Below are 23,189 nucleotides of genomic sequence, written 5' to 3'. Positions count from 1 at the left end.
TTTTATGCATAATTATTATGCATGTGTTTTAACTGTTTTTTACTGTGCAGAGGTTTATTGGCGAAAGGAAATGGAGTGGGCATTTGCAGGAGGTTGGGATGGTGAGAAGAGGACCTAAGGGGTCCCTAGTATCCTTCTAGAGATTTCCACCATGCTCAAATCTCGAAAAATCGCTCGCATGAACTTCTACAGGAGGTTGCAGGGGATCTACAAGAAATTCTACAGGAAGTTCTACAGGAACAGGCCGAAAGTGGTTTTTAGAGGGTTGATGGTGGAAAAACTGTGGGAAAGTGGGAATAAAGGATGGATAAGGATGTTAAGGGGTCTAGGATCTGGTAGATGAAGCTCAAGAGTGATGAAGACGGTTGGATTTGTTCAAGGATGAAGGAAGAAATGTTGCACAAAAATGTAGAAATTAGGGAAAGTTGGGAAAGTATGGCGAACGGGTGAAGGAAATCTTGAGAGAGAGACTGGAGTAGGTTGTATGATGGAGGAAGGGTAGGTTGGAGTGTCTTACAGGTGTTCTGCACACTTCTTTCCGAAACTAATCCAAGCAAAGACTAAAAAACATAGATTTATCTATTTTGACCTAATTTGACCTAAAAGCCAGAAACATGATGAACATAAGTTTATAGACAGGAAATAATGCAAGAAAGATATGGAAACTGAGCAAGAACATATATAAACATGAAAACACAACTGATATCAACTTCTCCAACTAGAAATCTAACACTAGCAATTGCATTGGAAGGCAAAAACAATGTTTTTGTGGCAACAAGTGTGCCTTGGTCTCAGTTCATGGTCCCAAGGAGGGAGAAATGAGATCAAGGAATACTTGATAGCCTTTTTGTGGATCTTTTCTGTTACCAAACTGTCAAATCAACCTGAAGCAAGAACAACTATCTTAATCATCAAAAACAACCTAAGTAACAGGGCAAGATTTTAACCTAAATAATAGAAATTATTCTATGAATGCAAGAAAAACATATAAAAGTACATAATGGAGGTACTGGGCACTTGGGTTGGGCCCAACCCCAAGAGCTACAACCTCCTAAGGAAGCTTAGATTTGGTGCAAAGCGGGATTCATCTTCATTGATAAAAAAGATAATAGTTACATCACAAAAACTGTTTGCAAGAAGAACACGAAAATGTGTTGATTACAAGGTTGCACCAAAGTGAAAAAATAAATTATCAAAATGGCTAAAATCTAACTAAAATATGACTAACAAAACTGAGGCCCTAAGCCTTCTTATTTATACAAATGGGGACCTCCAACAGTCCTCCTAAAATCAAGGAACTTGGCTTCCTGGAACTGAAGATAACAGCAGTCCTACTTGACTTGCTTGGCTTCTCGTTGGCTTTGTGCTCCGAGTTTTTGATAGAGAATTCGAGGTAAGGTCTCATAAATGAAGGGGACACCCTCCTACAAATCCTCTCCCTTGTTCTTCCATGAATTTGGATGCCAAATGCTTATTAAACCTTTGATTTTGTCTCAAAATTGACCAAAAATCTGCATAAAGCACACATTAGACTTTTTGGCATAATAACTAACCCAATTCACTGTATTAGCATAAATATAATAAAAAACATGCAATAAACTAATGAGAATGGTGGATTAAGTCGAATTAAGAGGCAAAATGAGCCCATATAATTACCCATTTCTGGGGCTCATAAGAAGGCTTAAGATATATAGTGCATAGGAGGCCAAACTGTTGGGGATGTTGGTTAGAGTATTCCACGTATCTATGCAACCATGGACAATGGGCAAGCAGAACACCAGGCATCTATCATTGAGATGGATGGTAAGCTTTGTGATCAATTTATTTCTATTTTGATTGACCCTAGATCCAATTATAGCTATGTTAGTCCTAACTTGGTGGATAAGCATGGGTTGAATAAGGAGTTGCATGCAAAGTCTTAGTTAGCATAGTTGGCTATAGGTACGAAGAAGCGAGTTCATCATTGGGCAAGAGCTTGGGCATTTGATTTGAATGGTATGCCTACAACATCACATTTGAATGTATTACCGTTGGGTTCATACAATATGTTATTAGAGATGGATTGGTTGTATCTACATAGAACCAAGGTTGACTACTATGACAAAGATATTGAATGTGTTGACCGAAATGGAGAACCAAGAGTATTGCAAGGTAAGAAGAAAGCCACATCAGTTAGGATGGTGACATCTATGCAAGAAAAGCGTAGCCGTGGGAAAGGTTGCAAGCTATTTGCAGTACACATTTCTAGTGATAAGGGTAAGGAGGTCGACGATGCAGATGTGTTGAATAGGTACCCAGCGTTACAACAGTTTCGAGATGTATTCCCTGAGGACATTCTTTAGTTGCCACCTCATAGGGAAGTAGACTTTTCGATTGAGTTAGTGCAAGGGGAAGCTCTGACATCAAATTCACCTTACAGGATGAGCATGCCTAAGTTAGTTGAGTCGAAATTGTAGCTGAAGGAAATGTTGGACAAGGGATACATTAGGCCAAGTGTATCACCTTGGGGTGCACCGGTCTTGTTTGTGAGGAAGAAAGATGGTACCTTTAGATTATGCATTGATTACAGGCAGTTGAACAAGGTGACTATCAAGAACAGATATCCTTTTCTGAGGATGTGTGACTTGTTCAATCAACTGAAGGGAGTCGTAATGTTCTAAAAGATTGACTTGAGATCTAGATACCATCATGTACACATCAAAGAGGAGGAAATTTACAAGGCTGCATTCAGGACTAGGTATGGGCAATATGAGTTTTTTTTTGTTCCATTTGGTTTAACTAATGCTCCAACTACATTCATTTGTTTGATGAATAGTGTGTTGCGTCCATATTTGGATAAGTTTGTTATTGTGTTCATTAATGCTATACTATTATATTCTAAAAATGAGGAAGAGAATGATGAGAATTTAGCAGCAATGTTGAGTTTGTTGAGGGAGCATCAATTGTATGCTAAGATCAGCAAGTGTATTTTATTTCAGACTGAGGTACATTACTGGGACATGTTGTCTCCAAGGACGGCATTGCAGTGGATCCAAAGAAGATAAGGACCATCATGGAGTGGGTAGCCCCTAAGAGTGTGGATGAGTTGAGATATTTCATGGGTCTGGAAAGCTATTATAGGAGGTTCATCAAGAACTTCTCATAGATTTCTTATCCTATCACATCATTGCAGGGGAAAGGTAAGAAGTTGGAATGGACCGAAGAGTGTGAGACTAGCTTTGAGAAAATTAAGCAGTTGCTAACACATGCAACAATGCTATAGATTACAAATCCAGAAAAAGAGTTCGTAGTATGTATATATTCTTGCAAGAGAGGACTTGGTGGAGTCCTTATGCAGGATGGATAGGTGATATGTTATGATCCTCGGAAACTAAACAAGCACGAGCAGAACTACCTAATGCGTGATCTTGAGTTAGCAGTGACTATACATGCATTGAAGATATGGAGACATTATCTTCTTGGCAGGCAGTTTGTTCTTATTTGTGATCACAATGGGTTGAGATATTAATTTGACCACCGGAATCTGAATTCCAGGAAGGCTAGATGGTTGGTCACGATCAGCAAGTTTGACTTCGAGATTAGGTACATAAAGGGTAAAGAGAACAGGGTGGCAGATGCTCTCAAAAAATGGGTACAGGTACATCACTTGGAAGCTATGAGCTCCTATGGGACGAACTTCCATGATAGGATCTTGCAGGTAGGACAACAGGATGTCGGGTATATGAATATTTTTCATAGGTTGGGTGATAGTACAGGTATAGGTACAAGTACAGGTACATGTACATGTAGTGATACAACTACAAGTGCAGGTGCAACTGCACAAGACTTGGACTATTGCCTTGCAGCAAATGGATTGGTCAGGTTCTGAGATAGGATATATATGTCGAATGACATTAATCTCAAGAAGGTGATCTTGAGGGAGTTTCATGTGAAACCATATTCAGGTCACCTAGGTTATTAGAAGACACTTACAGCAATGAAGAGGTATTACTATTGGCCAAAACTGAAGAAGGACGTAGCAGACTTTGTGGCTAGCTGTTTTGATTATCGGTGAGTGAAACCAGAGTGCAAACATCCAAGTGGATTGCTAGAGTTGATCGCTATTCCTAAGTGGAAATGGGAGGTCATTTCCATGGATTTCATCATATGATTTCCGAAGATAGTGAAGCAACATGATTCCATCATGGTCATTGTGGACAGGTTAACAAAGATTGCACACTTTGTTCCAGTGAGGTCTACGTTCTTAGCTAGTGATGTGGCTTAGGTATTTGTCCGAGACGTGGCTAGACTACATGGTGTCCCAAATAAGATTGTGTTATATAGGGAGGAAAATATCACTTTCAAGTTTTAGAAGGAGTTATTTTCAAGTTTGGGCACCGATTTGGCCTTTAGCGCAACTTATCATCCACGGACAAATGGACAGACATAGAGGGTCAACAAGATATTGGAGGACATGTTGAGGATGTATGTGATGCATCAGCGGAGGAACTGGGAAGAGTATCTCCCTTTATTCGAGTTTTGATGGCAACAACAGTTATCATGAGTCACTGAGGATGAGTCTGTTTGAGGCATTATATGGGCAGAGTTGTAACACTCCCATTAGTTGGAGTGATTCGGTTAACAGAGTATTAATTGGACTAGATATGTTGGCAACCATGGAACATGAGATGCAACTGATCAAGAAGAATCTAAAGGCAACAAAATATAGGCATAAGCCTTATGCAGATAGGAACATGTTTTTCAAGGTGTTCCAGGTTAGGGAACAAGTGTACTTGCGCATCAAACTAAAGAAGAGCTCCTTGCGGATTGGATCATGTACCAAGCTAGCACCATAGTTTTGTGGACCCTTCAGTATCATTGAGAGGATTGGGCTAGTAGCCTATTGACTTTCACTGCCTCTGATAGTGAAATTCCATGATGTTTTCCATGTATCTTTTCTTAAGAAGTATGTTAAGGATGTTGATCATGTGATTTCCTGGTCTGTATTGCAAGTGGAACTAGATGGAGAATTCTAGCTGGAGCCTTAGTGTGTATTGCAGAAAAAGGTGCTCATGCTCTGGAACCAAGAAATAGAGCAAGTTAAAGTGCAATGGAAGAACTTTAGGACCGATGAAGCTACATGGGAGATAGCAAATCAGATGTGGGCCATGTATCCTTCCTTGTTTGTCAATTAAGGAAAAATAGCCTTAATGTGGTGGTTTAGTGATTACTTATGGTGGTTTGGTAGTTTCTTTATGGTGGTTTAGTATTTGCTTTATGTTGGTTTAGTATATGCTTTATGGTGATCAATATATGCTTTATGATGGTTGTTACATGTTATATGATGATTTGATACACGCTATATGATGTTAGTATATGTTTGATATATGTTGGTATATGATTTGGCATATGTTTTGGTATATATACTTTTTATGATGTTGCTATATGTACACCCATGTATGGATGTAAATACCGTAACGAGTTGTGTTATAAAGATCCACTATGCGGTATGGGTGTCATGTTATTACAATTATGTTATTATGCTATCATGTGGTTATGTTATCATGATGTTATGATGTCATGTGGATTGGCACTTAGCGGGATGATCATTGTAAATACTATAATGAGCTGTGATATAAAGCTCCACTATGCAATATGTTTTCATGTTATCATGATGTTCTTTTCTCTTGAGCATATATTTCATTGTAAATACTGCATCGACTTGTTATAAAGCTCCATGAGCAACATGTCTTCTTTCAACAGGTTGTTGAAGTATATGTGTGATTAAATACTAAAGACGGTGTCCCCTAAGGGGGAGGGTTTTGTAACAGCCTTGGTGAAAATTTCATGTAATAAAAGTTAAAAACAATAACCACGGATGAATGGGACACTTATTCCAAGCTGAATGTTGGGAAAGACACCCTAGGGGGTGTTCATTTGGTTGTTTATGGCTAAGGAAATTGGCAAAGGCAATGACTAAGGCATTAAATGGTATTTTTGGCACATTTATTTATGAAAATAATGGAAATTAGGAGCAAAAGGAGGTGAAGGGTCACAGGTTACATGGGAGGAGGAAAATGAAGGAAATAGAAGCCTCATTCATAAAAAGGCTTCTAAGAATCAGTTGGTAACCTTCTGCTAGTTTAGCTTTGGAGATCTCGCATTATTCTCTCTCTCTCATACTCTTGGACACTTAGAGTTTTCTTGGAGCACTTTAGCTTTGGAGTAAGGAAGGAAAAGAATGCAAGACGAATCAAAAATCAAGTAGGGAAAGGCAGGATGAAGTAGCTACAACAGGTTTCATTGCATGTATCAACTTGCATGTGTATTTTCCTTGCTATATTTGGCATGCATGGGATTTCATGTTTTTCTTTTCTACCATGGCATGGGTTTTTCTAGGTGTGACAATATTTTCAGCCTAGCCTCGCTATTTCTTGATAGTTTTGATGAGATTGGTTCTCTCATGCGGTTTATGGGGGTGGCCATATTGGATTCAAAGCTAAGTGGGGTGGATCTCTAAATTGAAAAACACATGGTGGTAGTGGTCGCTGAACTGGATTGAGGATGCATGAAGCCATTGGCCTAGTAACCCTTGAACCAGACTTTGGGTTGCTGTTAAGCCAAATTGCGTGCCTCGATGCACCTAGGAATCCTTGTCGGTGAATGGTGGGATATAAGGTAAAGCCAAGTGGTGGATTTTGTCTCCGTTGGGCCTACTGATTCTAGGATGGAATGCATGGTAAAACCTGGAGAGTATGTCTCGGTATAGGGCCTAGTGATCCCTCGGTTGGACTGTGGATGCACAGTAAACCCTGAGAGACTAGGAGGCACTCAAATTCCTCATGGTGTAGGCGCAAAAATCCGGTGGAATACACATTGATTGGTTTTTTTGGTGTGTTCTATGAGTCCCACATTCCTGCTTGGAATATGGCATAGGGGTGATTGGCTGAAAAGAGACTTGACTCAACCAATCTATGATTGGATGGAGTGTGGTAGTCCCATTTCCAGTCAGTTCATTGCATTGATTAATGAGAAATTGATTCCATTGATTTTCATGTGTAAATTTACTAGTGTATATATGGATTTTGATGGCTGATATGTTTATTGTAATTCTATTCCTATTATGATGGTTATATGTTCATTTTATGGCAGAAACTATGTTTATCTCTCAGCTTGTTTTTACTTGTATTTGAATGGATATTTTATCTATGACCTAATAAGTGATAAGGAAACAAATGACATGAGGAAACAATGGTTCATGGTGCTTCTCAGATAAGTAAGAGATCCCTGCACTTAATTTTATTGTTTATACCAGTAGGTTACATGTCGATGATATGTTTGATGAAATGTTTATCATGGATAGTAGGGGTTTGGTTAAGGCCTTGATCAACTATTTACTTTTTTATCATTATTTCCTTGTACTTTACTTAATTATGAGCTTTCATTCCATTATGTGTAGTGGCCTAGGCTTCGGGCTTGAAAAAGTGGCTCAAATCCTACAGTCGTTGGCACATAACTAGAAAGTTTGGACCATAGTTGCTGGCAGGTAGGCCTATGAGAGAGACTTTAGGTCTTTGCTCACTCCCTTGCCCATATCATGAGAGCGACTGAGCCTTAAATTGTCTAGAACAACAATGGGACCCAGGGATAGGTTGCTTGAGTGGTTGACTTGTCTCCTGAGGGTTTTTTTGATGATGTTTGATGACTATGGGTGATGTTCCATCGATTCCACTTCCTTAAGGTTACCTTGGAGGTCAAATATGATCATAGTAGCCTCTCGTCTCATGTTTACCCCAGTTGGAATGGTTACTTGAGTGGATGTGGGAGGAGGGTGTTACACAAGGATTGTCTCAATATGGAAATCAACCATGGTCAACCATGTTTATTTTAGGGTTTATAAACTTTATCTTAAAGCTTATATACTTTGGATTTATAATTTTTTGTCCCATGGGTTTATAATATCAATCCCTTAGGTTTATTAATCTAAGGGTTCATATTTCTAAGGTTTAATATTATTCCCTTAGGTTTATAATCCCTTGGGTTTTTAGTATTAATCCCTAGGGTTTATTATTCCCTTAGGTTTATAATATCAATCATGGTCAACCATGTTTTATAAATTCAATCATGGTCAACCATGGTCCAATGTCACATTGTGACAAATATTGTCTCAATATGAGAATCAACCATGGTCAACCATGGTCCAATGTCGCATTTTCACAAAGATTCTCTCGATTTGAAAATCAATCATGGTCATCCATGGTCCAACATCACATTGTGACAAGGATTGTCTCAATATGAAAACCAACTATGGTCAACCATGTTTATTTTAGTGTTCATAATATTTATCTTAGGGTTTATATACCTTGGTTTTATAATATTAGTCCCTTGGGTTTAATATTATTCAACCATGGTTAATCATGGTCAACCATGGTCCAACATTACATTGTGACAAATATTGTCTCAATGTGATAATCATAGTCAACCATGTTCAACCATTGTTAATCATGGTAAACCTTGGTCAACCATGTTTATTTTAGTTTTTATAATATTATTCAATATTATTCTCTTGGGTTCAATATCATTCCCTTGGGTTCAATATTATTCCCTTGGGTTCATAATCCCTTGAGGTTTTAGTATTAATACCTTGGGTTTATAATATCAATTATTTGGCTATATTAATCTAAGGGTTCAACCATGGTCAAGCATGGTCCAATGTCGCATTGTGACAAAGATTGTCTCATTATGAAAATAAACCACGGTCAGCCATGGTCAACCATGTTTATTTAAGGGTTTATAATATCTATCTTAGGTTTTATGTACCTTGGGTTTAATATTATTTCCTTGGTTTTTTAGTATTAATTCATTGGGTTTATTATTCCCTTGGTGAATCATACTGAACCATGGTCAATCATGGTCAACCATGGTTAATCATAGCCAACCATGGTCAACCATGTTCAACCATGGTCAATCATGGTCAATATTGGTCAATCGTGGTTAACCATAGTCAAGCATGTTTATTTTAGTGTTTATAATATGTCTTAGGGATTATATACCTTGGGTTTATAATATTAGTCCATTGGGTTTAACATTATTCCCTTGTGTTCATAATCCATTTGGGTTTTAGTATCAATCCTTTGGGTTTATAATATCAATTCCTTGGGTTTTTTAATCTAAGTGCTCAACCACGGTTGAGCATGGTTGAACATCGCATTGTGACAAAGATTATCTCATTATGAAAATCAACCATGGTCAACCATTGTCAAACATGTTTATTTAAGGATTTATAATATCTATCTTAGGATTTATGTACCTTGGGTTTATATAATATAATCCATTGGGTTTATTATTCCCTTGGATTTATAATATTAATATTGGCCAACCATGGTTAACAATGTTTTATAAAATCAACCATGGTTAACCATTTTCAATCATGGTCGGCCATGGTGTGACTTTGCAATATGACAAACATTGTATCAATATGAAAATCAACCATGGTAAACCATGGTCCAATGTTGCATTATGACTAGGATTGTCTTGATATGAAAATAGACCATGGTTAACCATGTTTATTTTAGGGTTTATAATAGATATATTAGGGTTTATAATATTTATCTTAGGGTTTATATAGCTTAGGCTAATAATATTGTTTCCATGGGTTTAATATTATTCTGTTGTGTTCATAATTCCTTGGGGTTTTAGCATTCATCCCTTGGCTTTATTATTCCCTTGGTTTTATAATATCATTCCCTTGGGTTTATTAATTAAAGGGTTCATATTACTAGTGTCTAATATTATTCCCTTGGGATTTTAGTATTAATCCCTTAGGTTTTTTTTAATTCCATAAATCATGGTCAACCATGGACAATCATGGTCAACCATAGTCAACCATGTTTTACAAAATCAGTCATGGTTAGCCATGGTCCAATGTGACCTATTTAAAAGTAGAAACTTTCCATGTTAATTAGTTCTTTAGTACCAATAAGATACCAAGCAAAAGTCTATTTAAACATAACCCCTTCTCTAAATTTCATGATCCTAATATCTATAAAATTTTAACCTAAAACATATTTATGATAGAAAAATGAAAATTAATTATTTTTTTAAAGAAAACATGAAAAATTAACCCATATACTAATATGTTGTAACACTAAAAGTAACAATGTGTGAACAATATACAAATATGAAAGTGATAATTTGTACAAATGGTCAGGTGCATTCACAATGCTTAAAAAAGATAAAGAAAGTTGGTCGGAAACTCTTTCATAGAATAACGTCCCTTCAAATCTAGTTTTGTTAAAGTTATGAAAGCTTTTCCATGAGTAATTTTGGCTAGTGTTTGAAGCACTGAAAATAAACATGTCAATGGACATTAAATGAACATTAATTATATAGGCCCACTATTAGATTTTGACAGCGCAATTATCCCAATTATCCAATAGTAGACATATATAACCCAGCCCATTAACAAATTATATATTTGTTACTCCACAATATCTCCTTCACAATCAATTCACTTTATTATTATTCTTTTACAATTAAAATGTCTTCATATTCTCACGTCCTGCGGGGAAGTGAGCAAACAACTCTTAGTTTTCGAAACAACCATTTATTGAAAACTAAATATGATTAGTTATATCATGATGTCTTATTACTTCTCATGAATTGTTTCACTTTTATTGGTTATAATGACGGTTTCATTTCCCGCTAGTTTAAATATTTTATGTTTATTGAGCAGAGAGTTTATTGAATTATAGTTACCGAAATTGATTTCAAATTAGATAAAGAAACGATTTGATTCAAGATATTTTAATTTTTAAAACATTTTATAATAGGTTTTAAAAAAATATTTTTATATTTTAAAATTTATAAAGTCATTTTAATTTGTAAATTAATGTTTTGATAGTTTTAACGAATGGTAAATTAATGTTTTAATACTTTTGATGTTATAGTTTAACAAAAAAACATAATAACAATGAGAAAGTAAAAGTAATTTTTCTTATTATAATTAGAAAAACCATGATTAATAATATTGTTAATTTTTATTAAAAAAACTGATGTTCTGTTTTATGCGATAGCATCTCTTTTATAATTTACTTTTTCTTATTATAATTAGAAAAACCATGATCAATAATATTGTTAATTTTTATTAGAAAAACTGATATTCTGTTTTATGCGATAGCATGTCTTTTATAATGTTGACGACGATGGTTTGATACTTTGAGTGATATTTCAGCAACCTGGTAACTATTTGCTTTCCACCAGCCCCACAAAAGCGGGAGACAACTCCAATTTTAGATGAAGAAGATGCCATTGGAGAGTGCGAACATTCAAAAAAAAAAAAAAAAAATTGGTTTGTGCGAGTAATTTCCAGGTGTAACGTCCCATTCTGATACTATAGTGAGGTGTGAGTAAATTTAAAAATGGCAACCTTAGGGGAGCTAGCTGGTTGTCCATGTCATCTTATATCAAAATCTATAACATGAAGCATGGCCTTTGTAAAATATTAATAATTTCATTTTAATTTTAATTTTCTGCATGGGTATATTGTTTATATTACAATTAAGAATGAATAAATTAATTATTATTTTAATATAAAACTTAAATAAATTATGAGTAGAAAGTTTTTTATAGAATTATATTTGGAATAATAATTAAATATCTAGAAATCTTCTATAAATATGAATAACTATAGAAATCTTGATTCTTTTAAATAAATTATTCAAACTATAAATATGAATAACAATAGAAATCTTGATTCTATTAAATAAATTATTCAAATACCTACATTAGTTAATTTATTTCAATCTTAATTTAATACACATGTCTTAAGGTTTTATATATTTCAATTCTAAAAAAATTCAAATACTTGAATTTCATTCAATTTTTAATATAATATTAATGGGTAGCATTTAAAAAATATTATTAAGAACAAAAAGTTCAACTTAAATTATAAATCAAATATTTTAATATATTAGATTAAATATATTTAAAAATATATTAATAAAATAAACAATTTAATATGACAACGTGATTCATAAATTAAATATTTCAAACTCATTTATGTATATATATATTATATAAAATAATTGAAAAATTAATTTTTATGGTTAGTGTTACCATTCTACATTTTAATATCGTCAATTTTCTTTGAATTCAAACATAATTTGTTGTAATTTTTTTTAAACTGTTCTACACAATCTAAATAGCCAATAAGATTTTCTAATTATTGAACTTATTTACATTCAAAAGTGCAATTCAAATAATGGTTATGCATTGAAAAGTGCAATTTAAACAACAATAGCCACGGGTATATATTCATCTTAACCATACATCTATCAAATGAGGTGAAATCTCTAGTGCAGGAAAAAATTGCATTTTAAAAAATATGATATTTATGTCAACTTGTAAAATCTGTAATTAAAATAAATCTATACTAACTAATAAATTAAATAGTTTTTTCAATAAAATCCAATGTCAGATAAAGACAAAAACCAATAACTTACTTAAATTTTACAAATTAAATAATATAAACTTATGATTATGAAAAATCTATATATTTGAAAGCAAATTGATAAAACAAAGAAAGAATAAAAAATCATTTCCTCTGCCATGTACGATATGATTAAATCACTCCTTAATGCAATGCAAAACAATTTGCATTTCATTGGATTCGGAGATTTTCTTCCCGGACTAGAAACTGTATTAGTTGGAGAACCTTTCTGGTTCGAATATTATTGATTGGTAATCTTTGAAGCAATAAATTTTGTGTTTTATTTCCTATCCCATTTGCTCGTTAGGACAAGTATAAAGCAAAAAGTAAAAGGTTGTCCAAGCATCCCAAATGAGAAGGCATGCAGTGTGCATGAATGATATATATAAATACAACAAATGGAGAATGGAAGAAAATATCAGATGGCATTTGAGTTCTCTTGAGTCACATCAGTTAATTGTGTTTGCCAGTCGGTCGATCTATCAATATCAGTTATGGCGATCCTCCTCATGTACTGTATTCTTCTGGCATTCATGCAGAGTGGATCTCATGCCTTTAAGAACTTCACAGTTGACTGGGAAGTACCCAACGATACAAACATTCAAATCTATACCGAGTGGGCTGGTAAAAACAGGTTTCAGGTTGGGGATTCTCTCGGTAAGAAATCTAATTTACTTAATTTTATGGGAAGTTTTCATACAATTTCACTTTTATTTTCCAAATTAAATTGAGTTTAGATTAGTTTTTTTTCAAACAAAGTTAAGTTCAGATTGGTTTTTCTTGTTGAACTAGGTTGAGTTTAGATTGGGGTCAATCCAGGTAGAAAGTTTATTGATTAATTCGTTGTGTTTGCATGGTTGTTTTGGTGTTAGTATTTAACTATTCAAGCGGGGATTCAGTACTTCAAGTAAGTTGTCAGGACTACGACAGCTGCAACACATCAGAGCCCATACATAAATTGCAAGGTGGTTACACAGTCTTCAACCTGACCCACCAGGGCTCATTTTATTTCATAAGTGGGGCAAATGGTCATTGCCAGAAATCCCAAAAGCTTCATGTGATTGTTATGGCAATTCGAGGTGTGCAACGACCACCATCACCGCCACAGTTTCCCCCTGCCCCTGCCCCTGCCCCTGTTCCTGCCCCTGCTCCCTCTCCCTCTCCCAGTATGGTTCCAGCTGTTCCTCCAACGAGTGCTGGTGTGCCTGCTGCTCCTCTCCTGCAATCGGCAGGTTTTATGTGTGGGTTGCTCATTTCTGTATGCGTGTTTGTTCTCTAGGCTTGGATTTGGATTGTTGTGGTGGCAGGCTATGGCCAATTTTATCAAAATAAATGTTCCGTGAGGCCACAGCCCCTAAAATGTGAGGTAAAAGTAGTTTAGTGTGAGCTTGGTGTGAGGACTATAGTGGCAGTTGATTTGAGATTTCTTAGAATAAAGCGATGCCGATTTGAGGGCACGCTATGTTCTCCATGATTTTATATATATATCTTTTGATTTGAAAATATATTGTATTGTTATACTTCTGGAAAATTAGCATGGCAGCCATGTTGTCGTTGAACAACATTAATTGTCCTCCTTATAATTTTTCTGAGATTTAAGTATCACTTTGAGATTGATTCACCAATATTGCATATAACAAATAAAAATAAGAGTGCAGTTTGGTCACAAAGCCTATTCGTGTGGCTGATTATATATTTCTGAATTATTTTCCCTTTTTTTGCTGGAAAAATTTAATGATAAAAATTTATTCTAAAATATAAAAAATTTAGTAAATTTTACTAATTTTTACTAATTTTACTAATATATAGATGGTAATATATTTGATTATATTTTTGTAAAATTATTCAAATTTTATATAATTTTTATTGTTAAAGTAATTTAAATAATTTTAACTCGATTAAATTGTTGGTGGTGGTTTTTGAACTCCAGATTTATAACAATCCTATAATTTTCATTTCTAATATAACTTATTTAAAAATGAAAAATTTCAATATTAATTAATTTTTTTAATACCAATAAAATAACAAACAAAAATGTATTTAAACATTACCTCTTCTTTAAATTTCAAGATCCCAATATCTCTAAAATTTTGACATAAAACATATTTATAATAGAAAAATAAAAATTAACTTAAAAAAAAACATGAAAAATTAACCATATACTAATCTGCCGAAAGAAAATTCATATGCTCTGTAACACTGAAAATAACAATGTGTGAACAGTTTACAAATATGAATGTGATAATTTGTACGAATAGTCCGATGCGTGCACAATGTTTGAAAAAGACCGAAATTTGGTCGGAAACTCTTTCAAATTAGATACATAAAATAAGGAAATAATTCGATTCAAAATTTTTTAATTTTTAAAACATTTTATAATAGATTTAAATATTTTAGAATTTATTTGTAATAATTTGATTCAAAATATTTTAATTTTTACAATATGTTAAAACAAATTAATTATACATTTTAAAATTGATCAAATTCACTTGTAATTTAGGTTTTTTTTGGGATAAAGATTGTTTTTTATTTTATTTTAACTTGCTTTGCTAATTGAGTCTCCTTTTTGGGTCAGGCTTTGAGTAAAGTAAGGTTAATATATGAACGTGAGTGCATGATATGTTGGTCGGGGTGGATGGTTTGATCCGCCTTAGACCACGTTCGAATCCTGGGGGAGCTGTGGGATGCAGCATATTTGTATTGATGACGACTCTGTTCGCTTCGGCGACATTTGTATCAGTGATGATGTGTAAACTCTGTTCGCTTCGGCGACATTTGTATCAGTGATGATGTGTATATATATATTTGCTTCGGCAATTTGTATCAGTGATGATGTGTATATATATACTCGCTTGGGCGATATAATGTATGATGCTTCTTCAGCTGGGATTAAATTCCCCCACTGAAAAAAAAAAATAAGGCTAATATATAACATTTCTTTCAAATTTAGGCAGAATTTTTTTCAAAATAGATAGATAAAATAAGAAAATAATTTGATTTAAAATATTTTATAATAAGTTTAAAAAAATTATTTATATATTTTAAATTTTATCAGATTTATTTGTAATAATTTGATTCAAAATATTATAATTTTTAAAACAATTTAAAATATGTTTTAAAAAAATTAGTTATACATTTTAAAATTTATCAAATTGACGTGTAATTTAGGTTCTTCTCTATAAAAGTTGTTATTATTTAGATATTCAATCATTGTTTGTATCGTATTTAATTTGTTTCGTTTTAGGAGCCGAAGGATAAATACAAATTAAATTAATAATTATGTAAACATTAAATATTATTTTAAAGTTTATGTAAGTGTATTTTTATTTGTTTTATGTAAGTGTATTTTTATTTGATTTGCATGTGTAATTTTTTTAACCTGCTTTCCTAATTGGGTCTCCTTTTTTGGATTAAGCTTTGAGTAAAGTAATGGTAATATATAAAGTTTTTTTTAAATAGTTTGGACAACAGAAAAAAAGCATTAGATGAGTTTTTGATGTCTCTAGTGGTATTAAATTTGTTGTGATATTTATATTTAGTTTGATTTTTTTATTTATTAAAATAAATTAAATTAATAAATTTTTTATATAAATTTAAACTTAATTGGAATCATAAATTTAAATTATAAAATATATATAAATTAAATATTTTAAAAATACTAAATTTATTTATACATTTAAAAATACATCTTAAATAAATAAAAACCACAACTTTAATAAAACAAATTAAACACTGGTTTGATGGTTTCCACTGCTATGAGACACTGGTTAGGTTCTGATTGTGGCGAGAATGAACTTAACCAGCGGGAAAATTGAATTTTACTAACACGACAAATCATGTAAAATATATTCATTTAAATATTATTTGTGGGCGACTTAGTGGGCATTCGAAGTCTCCTAAAATCGCCCAAAGATTAGTGTTAATAGTGGATTGTAATGGCATATGATCTTTTTCCAATGGTATAATTTGCATAATTTGTAAAATTTAAGTGATTTAAAATTTGTTTTAATAATTTTAGAATGTTCCATTCACTTCTATGTTAAAAAATAATTATAGAGTAATGAATGGAAAAGATAATTTATTTTTTATTTTTTATTTTTTATTTTTTGTGCAGTGAAAAAAAACATTATATATTAAACCATTTTGGCAAAATTGTTGATATTAGTGCATTTACACATCAATAGCATGTAAGAAAATACAAAAAACTGTTGCAAAAACTGAAGAGAATCATATGTTTCAGTTGAAGCTGAGCTGAAGGAACATATTCCAGATTGGAGAAAAAATCCTTGTATTTGAGAGAAATCTATGTCTTCAAAAGACTTGCTCCATACAAGTCATGTCAGAAGTGAAAAAATTGAAACGAAATATATGTACCCTGTAATGCTCCTCGTGAAATGATAATGTTGGGTAAAATAGTAAATTTAATTGTGAGCTAAAACTCTGTTTGATAAGTATAGAAAACTCTGTTGTGAGTATTGTTAATTATTATGATAACTAATTATGTCTTCACTATTTAATTTAAGTGTATGGTTAATATTGGTTAATAACTGCTGAGGTAGTTAATGGAAAAAACCTAACCACCTTGAGGGGACAGTTGAGACCCCAGGATGAAAGGTGGGAAAGAAAGGAAAATTCCAAGTCTGGTTGGGATCAGATGGCAGAAAGGTGAAAAGATGCTATGTTTGGTAGGGACCAGATAGCATGTGTTGGAAGGTAGAAACTTCCTAAATCCGCTAAGTCTGGTTAGGATCAGATAGCGAGACCTGGCGTGGCCAGAGGAATTGCAGACAAGAAGATCTGCAGAAGTGCTTGGGGGTGGAAGACCGAGAGGGATCTTCCTACGGACGGGAGGTTGACAAGCATTACGAACAGGTTTGTTGTTGCTATACAGGTATGGCTTGCTAAGCATATAACTGTGGAATCCTTTTATGGTCTTCTGTAAATATAAAAAAAATATATAAACATGGAAAAAGCAACCTATTCATTTCTTCTAGATCCAGCCTCTGCGCAGCCGGCAGAGACAGAATCCGGATCTTCCAGTCTAAACACAAATATGGAACATATCGAGCTGGAAGCTCTGTGGTGCCGCTGATTAGCAAGAATTTTTAAACAGAAATGAATACTGTGAAACCCTTCTCTGTGTTAAAATATGAAAAGAAAACTCTAGCATTCTTTGTATTCAGGAAACGAAAGAAACTCTAGCATTCTTGTATTCAAGAAACGAAAAGAAACTCTAGAATTCTTGTATTCAAGAAACGAAAAGAAACTCTAGCATTCTCTGTATTCAAGAAACGAAAAGGAACTCTAGCATTCTCTGTATTCAAGAATCGAAAAGAAACTCTAGCATTCTTGTATTCTAATGAGAATGAATACGGAAAGAAAATATGGTATGGCACACAGAATAAATGAGCTCATATTTCAAACTATAACAACGTTTAAAGAAAAACAACGAAATACCCTAACCCTCTATCAATGAGACCGCGGGCCGAACAGATCGTTGGCAGAACGAGGCCAAGTTTCGAAGCGACAACATTTCCTTTACAATTCACATAACTGAGTCATTTGACTAAAGACACATATATTTGCGGTTAGAATATAAAACAACAGATACATCACTGTCGCCATGGGACGAGAAAATAACCCTTAACAATATGCATGCACAGCCGACATTAACAAATTGTTCCGGCTCTGGAAGAGTCGCCATAAGCTGAGCTTAAGCATGGGCTTAGCCAGCAGAGGCTATCAATGTCGAATCATTAAAACAGATGAGCTAATCATTTCAACAAAATAGATTTACCCTGAGAAGGAAATGATTATAAATTAAATTTAAGCCTGTGTTCATAGTCCAGTTACAGAGAAGACGGGTAAGCCGAGAACACCACGAAACAGAGCTAGAGCCATACCAAGAAATCTCGTGCCACATTCATAAATTCTCAAACAAGTCTAAACTAAGAAATAGTTCCATACAGACCGAAATCTTCGTTTAACAAAAGCATTGCCTGCGCTCAGGGGCGTAGTTTATAAATGGAAGACAGTTATACATTTAAATGAAAGACAATTAAACAGTTAAGCTCGGCGTACAGCGCCTCTTAACAGAGGTTCCCGCCTGAGTATGGGCGAGGAAACCCGTCATACAGAAAATGGGACAAAGAAAACTGTCAAGCAAGGAGACCCTTGAGTATGGCGAAGGGACTCCAAATGCGAGAGCATGACTCCCGACATCCCTGTTCAAATGAACAAAGGTTCAGCCATTACCCTGGATAAGTCAAATAAAGGAGTCTCTGGTAACGCATGAGTCTTACCTGTTATAGGGTTGGCAGAGGTGTGGAGAAATCTCCCATCATCGTTGGTTAGTCGACGAGCCATCCTCCTGAACATGACAATAAACCATAAGCCGAGAACCTTGAACAAAACACTGAGAGAATTAAAAAAAAGGCTATCAGAAACCGTAACCAAAACTGGAGCCGCAGAGGCTCCAGCACCCGACAATTACAAGTATTGAAAAGAGAAGCGGAACCAGATTAAGAAGAAATATACCTGATACCGAGAAGAATAGCGGAGGCATGCTGTTGAGCGCCGATTGTTGAAGACGAAAGGTCTCGGGGTAAGGCAGAGCATCACAGCGCTGCGAGCGGCTTACAGACATTCCAATGAAAACAAGAAACAGTCGAAAGGAGAAACACCTCTTAAATACCTCAAACTTTCTTACCGCCTCGTGGCTCAATCACAGCCTTAGATCAGATCAAGTCTGTCTACCTGTTGGCATTATGATACAAGTGTTGTCCTTGATGGCAACTCACTCAGAAGCAGGTACAAGTGATGGCAACTTAATCAGAGGAAATATCTTAGTACAGCAGGAAAAGAAAGAGATATACGCAGGTTCATTAAGGAAAATCAGCGTATACACGCAGGTTGGTTTCAGTAAAAGCGCGTACATGTGAAAACGTACCTTTGGTCCGTGGCGGTTAGTCCTTGGAAGTTGTGCCTATGGTTTTGGACCATGGTGTCTCGACAGACGTGTCGATCCCTAGTTTTGAAGTTGATGGTATTGTGTTACTATGGTTTTGGACCGTGGTATTGTGAAGGGCCTAAGGCTATATAAGGAGAAGATCATTAGGCAAAGTGAGGCAAGCAAGGTGTGTCTGACGAAGTGAGAAGATCTGGTATTGCTGGTTATCTGTTCGGGACGCTTGGCAAGGGTCGGATCTGACAGCGAAGGTATAAGTAATTATTTCTAGATCTGCACGCGGGTTGCCTTTGGAGAAAGCACGTATACACGCGGTTTTGGTATAGCGAAGTAGCGTATGCATAATAAGATTTGATATTTCAGGTTGTTGTTGATTCTGGTGGTTGTTGCAGAGTTCTGGGCTCTGGTTTGTGTTCTGTGTTCTTGATGACAGGGTTTCAGTGATTCAGTATTGGGTGATTTAGAGAATTATGATGCAAGTATAAGTTGATGATTGTATTGCAGCAGTGTTTGTTTTGTACTCATGGATCCAGTCTGAAAATTGATGAAACGTGGTCCCTGTAGGAAAGAAGGTTGTAGCCTTCTGTAGGGTCAGCACCTACGTACTAGTAAATGGATCGGCTAGTACAAGAGCTGCGAGGGTTGTAGCTCCCTTCCAGAAGTAGTTGGAAAACGAGAGAGGGTTGTAGCCCTCTGCAGGTTGTAGCCTGCATACTGGTAAAGGACTGCACCAGTACATTGTAAAAGAAGTTTCTTATTAAAGAAGAAAGAGACGAATTGCAGCAGGTGGTTTTCACCCACATTGGGTTTCCACCTTGTATCATGGTGTTCATGTGTGTGGCTTTTATGTGATGACCTGTTCTGTTATACTGCACCTGTTTACTGTCAATGTGGTTAATAATGTTCTGATGCATTTACTAAAGATAAGCTAACTGAATCATAAGATTTCTGGATATACGCTAGTTGCTTTAGACACAGTAGCATGTACACGCGGGTCCACTTAACTGAAGTAGCGTATATTTTTCTGAGCATGAAATTTGAAAAGTTTTATTGATCTGATAATACTGATTCACCCCCCCTCTCAGTATTATTTCCAACAATTGGTATCAGAGCAGGTCCTTCAGAGGAAGCTTGATCGCTTGAAGGAAAAGATCCATCAGAATGGCTAATCCAGAAAGAGAGGCACACATCAGGCCACCAGTCTTTGACGGGAACAATTTTACCCACTGGAAGATAAGAACCATTGCATATCTACAATCACTTGGAGCAGAAGTTTGGGGAATCGTAGAAGGAGGATACAACTTCCCATCATCAACTCGTACAGATCCAGCAGAGAAAAAGCAATATGATCTCAATGCCAAAGTTGTTACTGTCTTATTGAGTAGTTTGACACAATCAGAATTTATGAAGATCATGCATTTCAAATCAGCTAAGGAAATATGGGACAAAATCGTTACAAGCTACGAAGGAGATGATCAAGTAAAAAGAGCAAAGCTTCAAACTCTTAGAATCCGGTATGAAACTCTTAAGATGCATAGTAATGAAAGCATAGCTAATTATTTCCTGCATATGGATGAGATTGTAAATTGTATGAGGGATCTGGGTGAAGAATTTGAGGAAGTTGTCTTAGTTGAAAAGGTTTTGAGATCTCTGTCTGCTAAATTTGATTCTAAAGTATATGCCATAGAAGAAAAGGAGAATGTGCAGAAAATCACCATGTCACAGCTTCACGGGATCTTAACTGCTTTTGAAATGCGACAAGAGGTACCATCAGAAGCCGCATTCGAAGCGTCAGAGGAAGAAGATGAGGTAAATTTTGTCAAGAATCTTGAACGGGGAACTGGACGGTTCAAAGGTAAGCTACCTTTCAAATGTTTTCTATGTGGTAGAGTTGGTCACTATGCTGCTAGATGCCCTCATAACAAAGGAAAGATATCTGAAGAAGATGGTAGAAGCTATTATACCCATATTAAAAGTTCATTCAATGATAGTGAAGATATTAGAAGTCTCATGGCACATGAAAAGAAGAATGCTTCATCCAATAATAGTGAAGATATTAGAAGTCTCATGGCACATGAACAAACTGAAGAAGTTACCAAATTAAATGAACAATTGGAGACAGAAACTAGGGTAAGGGAGCAATTGCAGGATATAGTAAAGGATCAGAGCATAACTATTCAGAGACTTGAATCAAAGATCCTCTCTCTAAAAGAAGATCTTAAAAAATCAAGAGAACAGAACAGAGAAGCTCTTGAAGATCAAGAACATGAAGTGATCAAACTAAAGCGACAAGTGGAAGAAGGAAGAAAAGTTGAAGAAGACCTAAGGAATCAGTATCTGGAAAAGGAAGAACAACATCAAGTTGAGGTAAATATCTTGAAAGGTAAATTAGAAGAAAAGGATAAGCTTTTACGATTTCAAGATAGTACTAAAGTCTTGGACGATATTCTTAATAGTCAAAGGTCTCCTGCTATCAAAACTGGTCTTGGTTTTCATGAATATGTTGAAGGTGAATCTAGTTCACAAGGTGAGGCAAGAAACTCTAATGAGAAATCTGAAATGCTGAACAAGGAACAACCAAGGAAAGAAATTCCTCAAGGAAGATCCTTTACTCCTAACTATGGAAGTGATAGACGATTATTTCCTCCTCTGAATAATGTTGAATGTTATATATGTCATAATCTTGGACATGTTGCAGCCAGATGTAGAAGTAGAATGGTTCAAGACCATTACAAAAGATCATCGCATCTCAGGTATTTCAGAGGATATTGCTTTGCCTGCAATGAATATGGACACAAAGCAATTGATTGCAATAGAAGGAACGTGAAATATGTAAGATGTTATACATGCAACAAATATGGGCATAAAGCAAGGGAATGCAGGAGCAGATTTCAAAATTCAAAACAAGAGGACCATACATCATCACAGTTCCAGGAATTGAAGAAGACAGAATTAGAGACAGAAAGGTGTGGCATAACTCAGTCAGCTGACACAACAGACACAGGGGAATCTGAAAGTGATGAATTTCAGTATTCCATCTTGCATACGCTGATATAATGAAGACAAGTCGCGTATATACACGAGTTACAGGCTGCAAGGTCGCGTATATGTAGAAAGGGCAGCAAAACAGACCCAGGAAGTGTTTCAGTCATGGTTGGCTCAGGCTTAGGGGGAGCATAAAGGGCAGCAGAACAGACTCAGGAAATGGTCATGGTTGGCTCACGCTCAGGGGGAGCATATACTTCAAATAATTCATTGTTGGCATTATGGTTAGAAGTTGCTAAATGATACATCTTGTTGTTTGATCAAAGGAATGGTATTGCAGGCTTATGCGTATGGTACAGATCATATATGATAAATGATAGTTATTGCTGGTCTTAGAACCCGCATCTGCTCAGGGGGAGCATGGATGGATTGATACAACTTGGCATATACAAAGGGGAGCCAAATCAGAAACTTCAGCATGTACTCAGGGGGAGTATGGACAGCAGAAGGTATACCAAAGAAGAGAATATCTTGGTCCACCCTTTGCCCTTGATGTCAAAGGGGGAGAGTGACTTGGTGTGGTGATTGCCATCAAGTCCAAAGGGGGAGATTGTTGGCATTATGATACAAGTGTTGTCCTTGATGGCAACTCACTCAGAAGCAGGTACAAGTGATGGCAACTTAATCAGAGGACAGATCTTAGTACAACAGGACAAGAAAGAGATATACGCGGGTTCATTAAGGAAAATCAGCGTATACACGCAGGTT

At 35.2% G+C, this 23,189-nt stretch overlaps 1 protein-coding gene across 1 annotated transcript; it reads left to right on the top strand.

Moving 5' to 3' along the window:
* Positions 1-12,863: 12,863 nt before the first annotated feature.
* LOC149251665 (early nodulin-like protein 14) lies at positions 12,864-13,952 on the top strand. Its single transcript, XM_089456561.1, has 2 exons — positions 12,864-13,126; positions 13,342-13,952. Exons 1-2 carry the CDS (start codon positions 12,964-12,966, stop codon positions 13,746-13,748), a joined length of 570 nt encoding a protein of 189 aa, XP_089312687.1. The 5' UTR covers positions 12,864-12,963; the 3' UTR covers positions 13,749-13,952.
* The last annotated feature ends 9,237 nt before the right edge of the window (positions 13,953-23,189 follow it).

The sequence above is a fragment of the Pinus tabuliformis genome, chromosome 7, assembly GCF_031772625.1.
Source record: "Pinus tabuliformis cultivar Carrire ecotype Pingquan chromosome 7, CPIR1, whole genome shotgun sequence".
NCBI classification, from domain to species: domain Eukaryota; kingdom Viridiplantae; phylum Streptophyta; class Pinopsida; order Pinales; family Pinaceae; genus Pinus; species Pinus tabuliformis.
The sequence above is the reverse complement of the archived record's forward strand: the minus strand, read 5'-3'. Positions and strand labels throughout refer to the sequence as shown.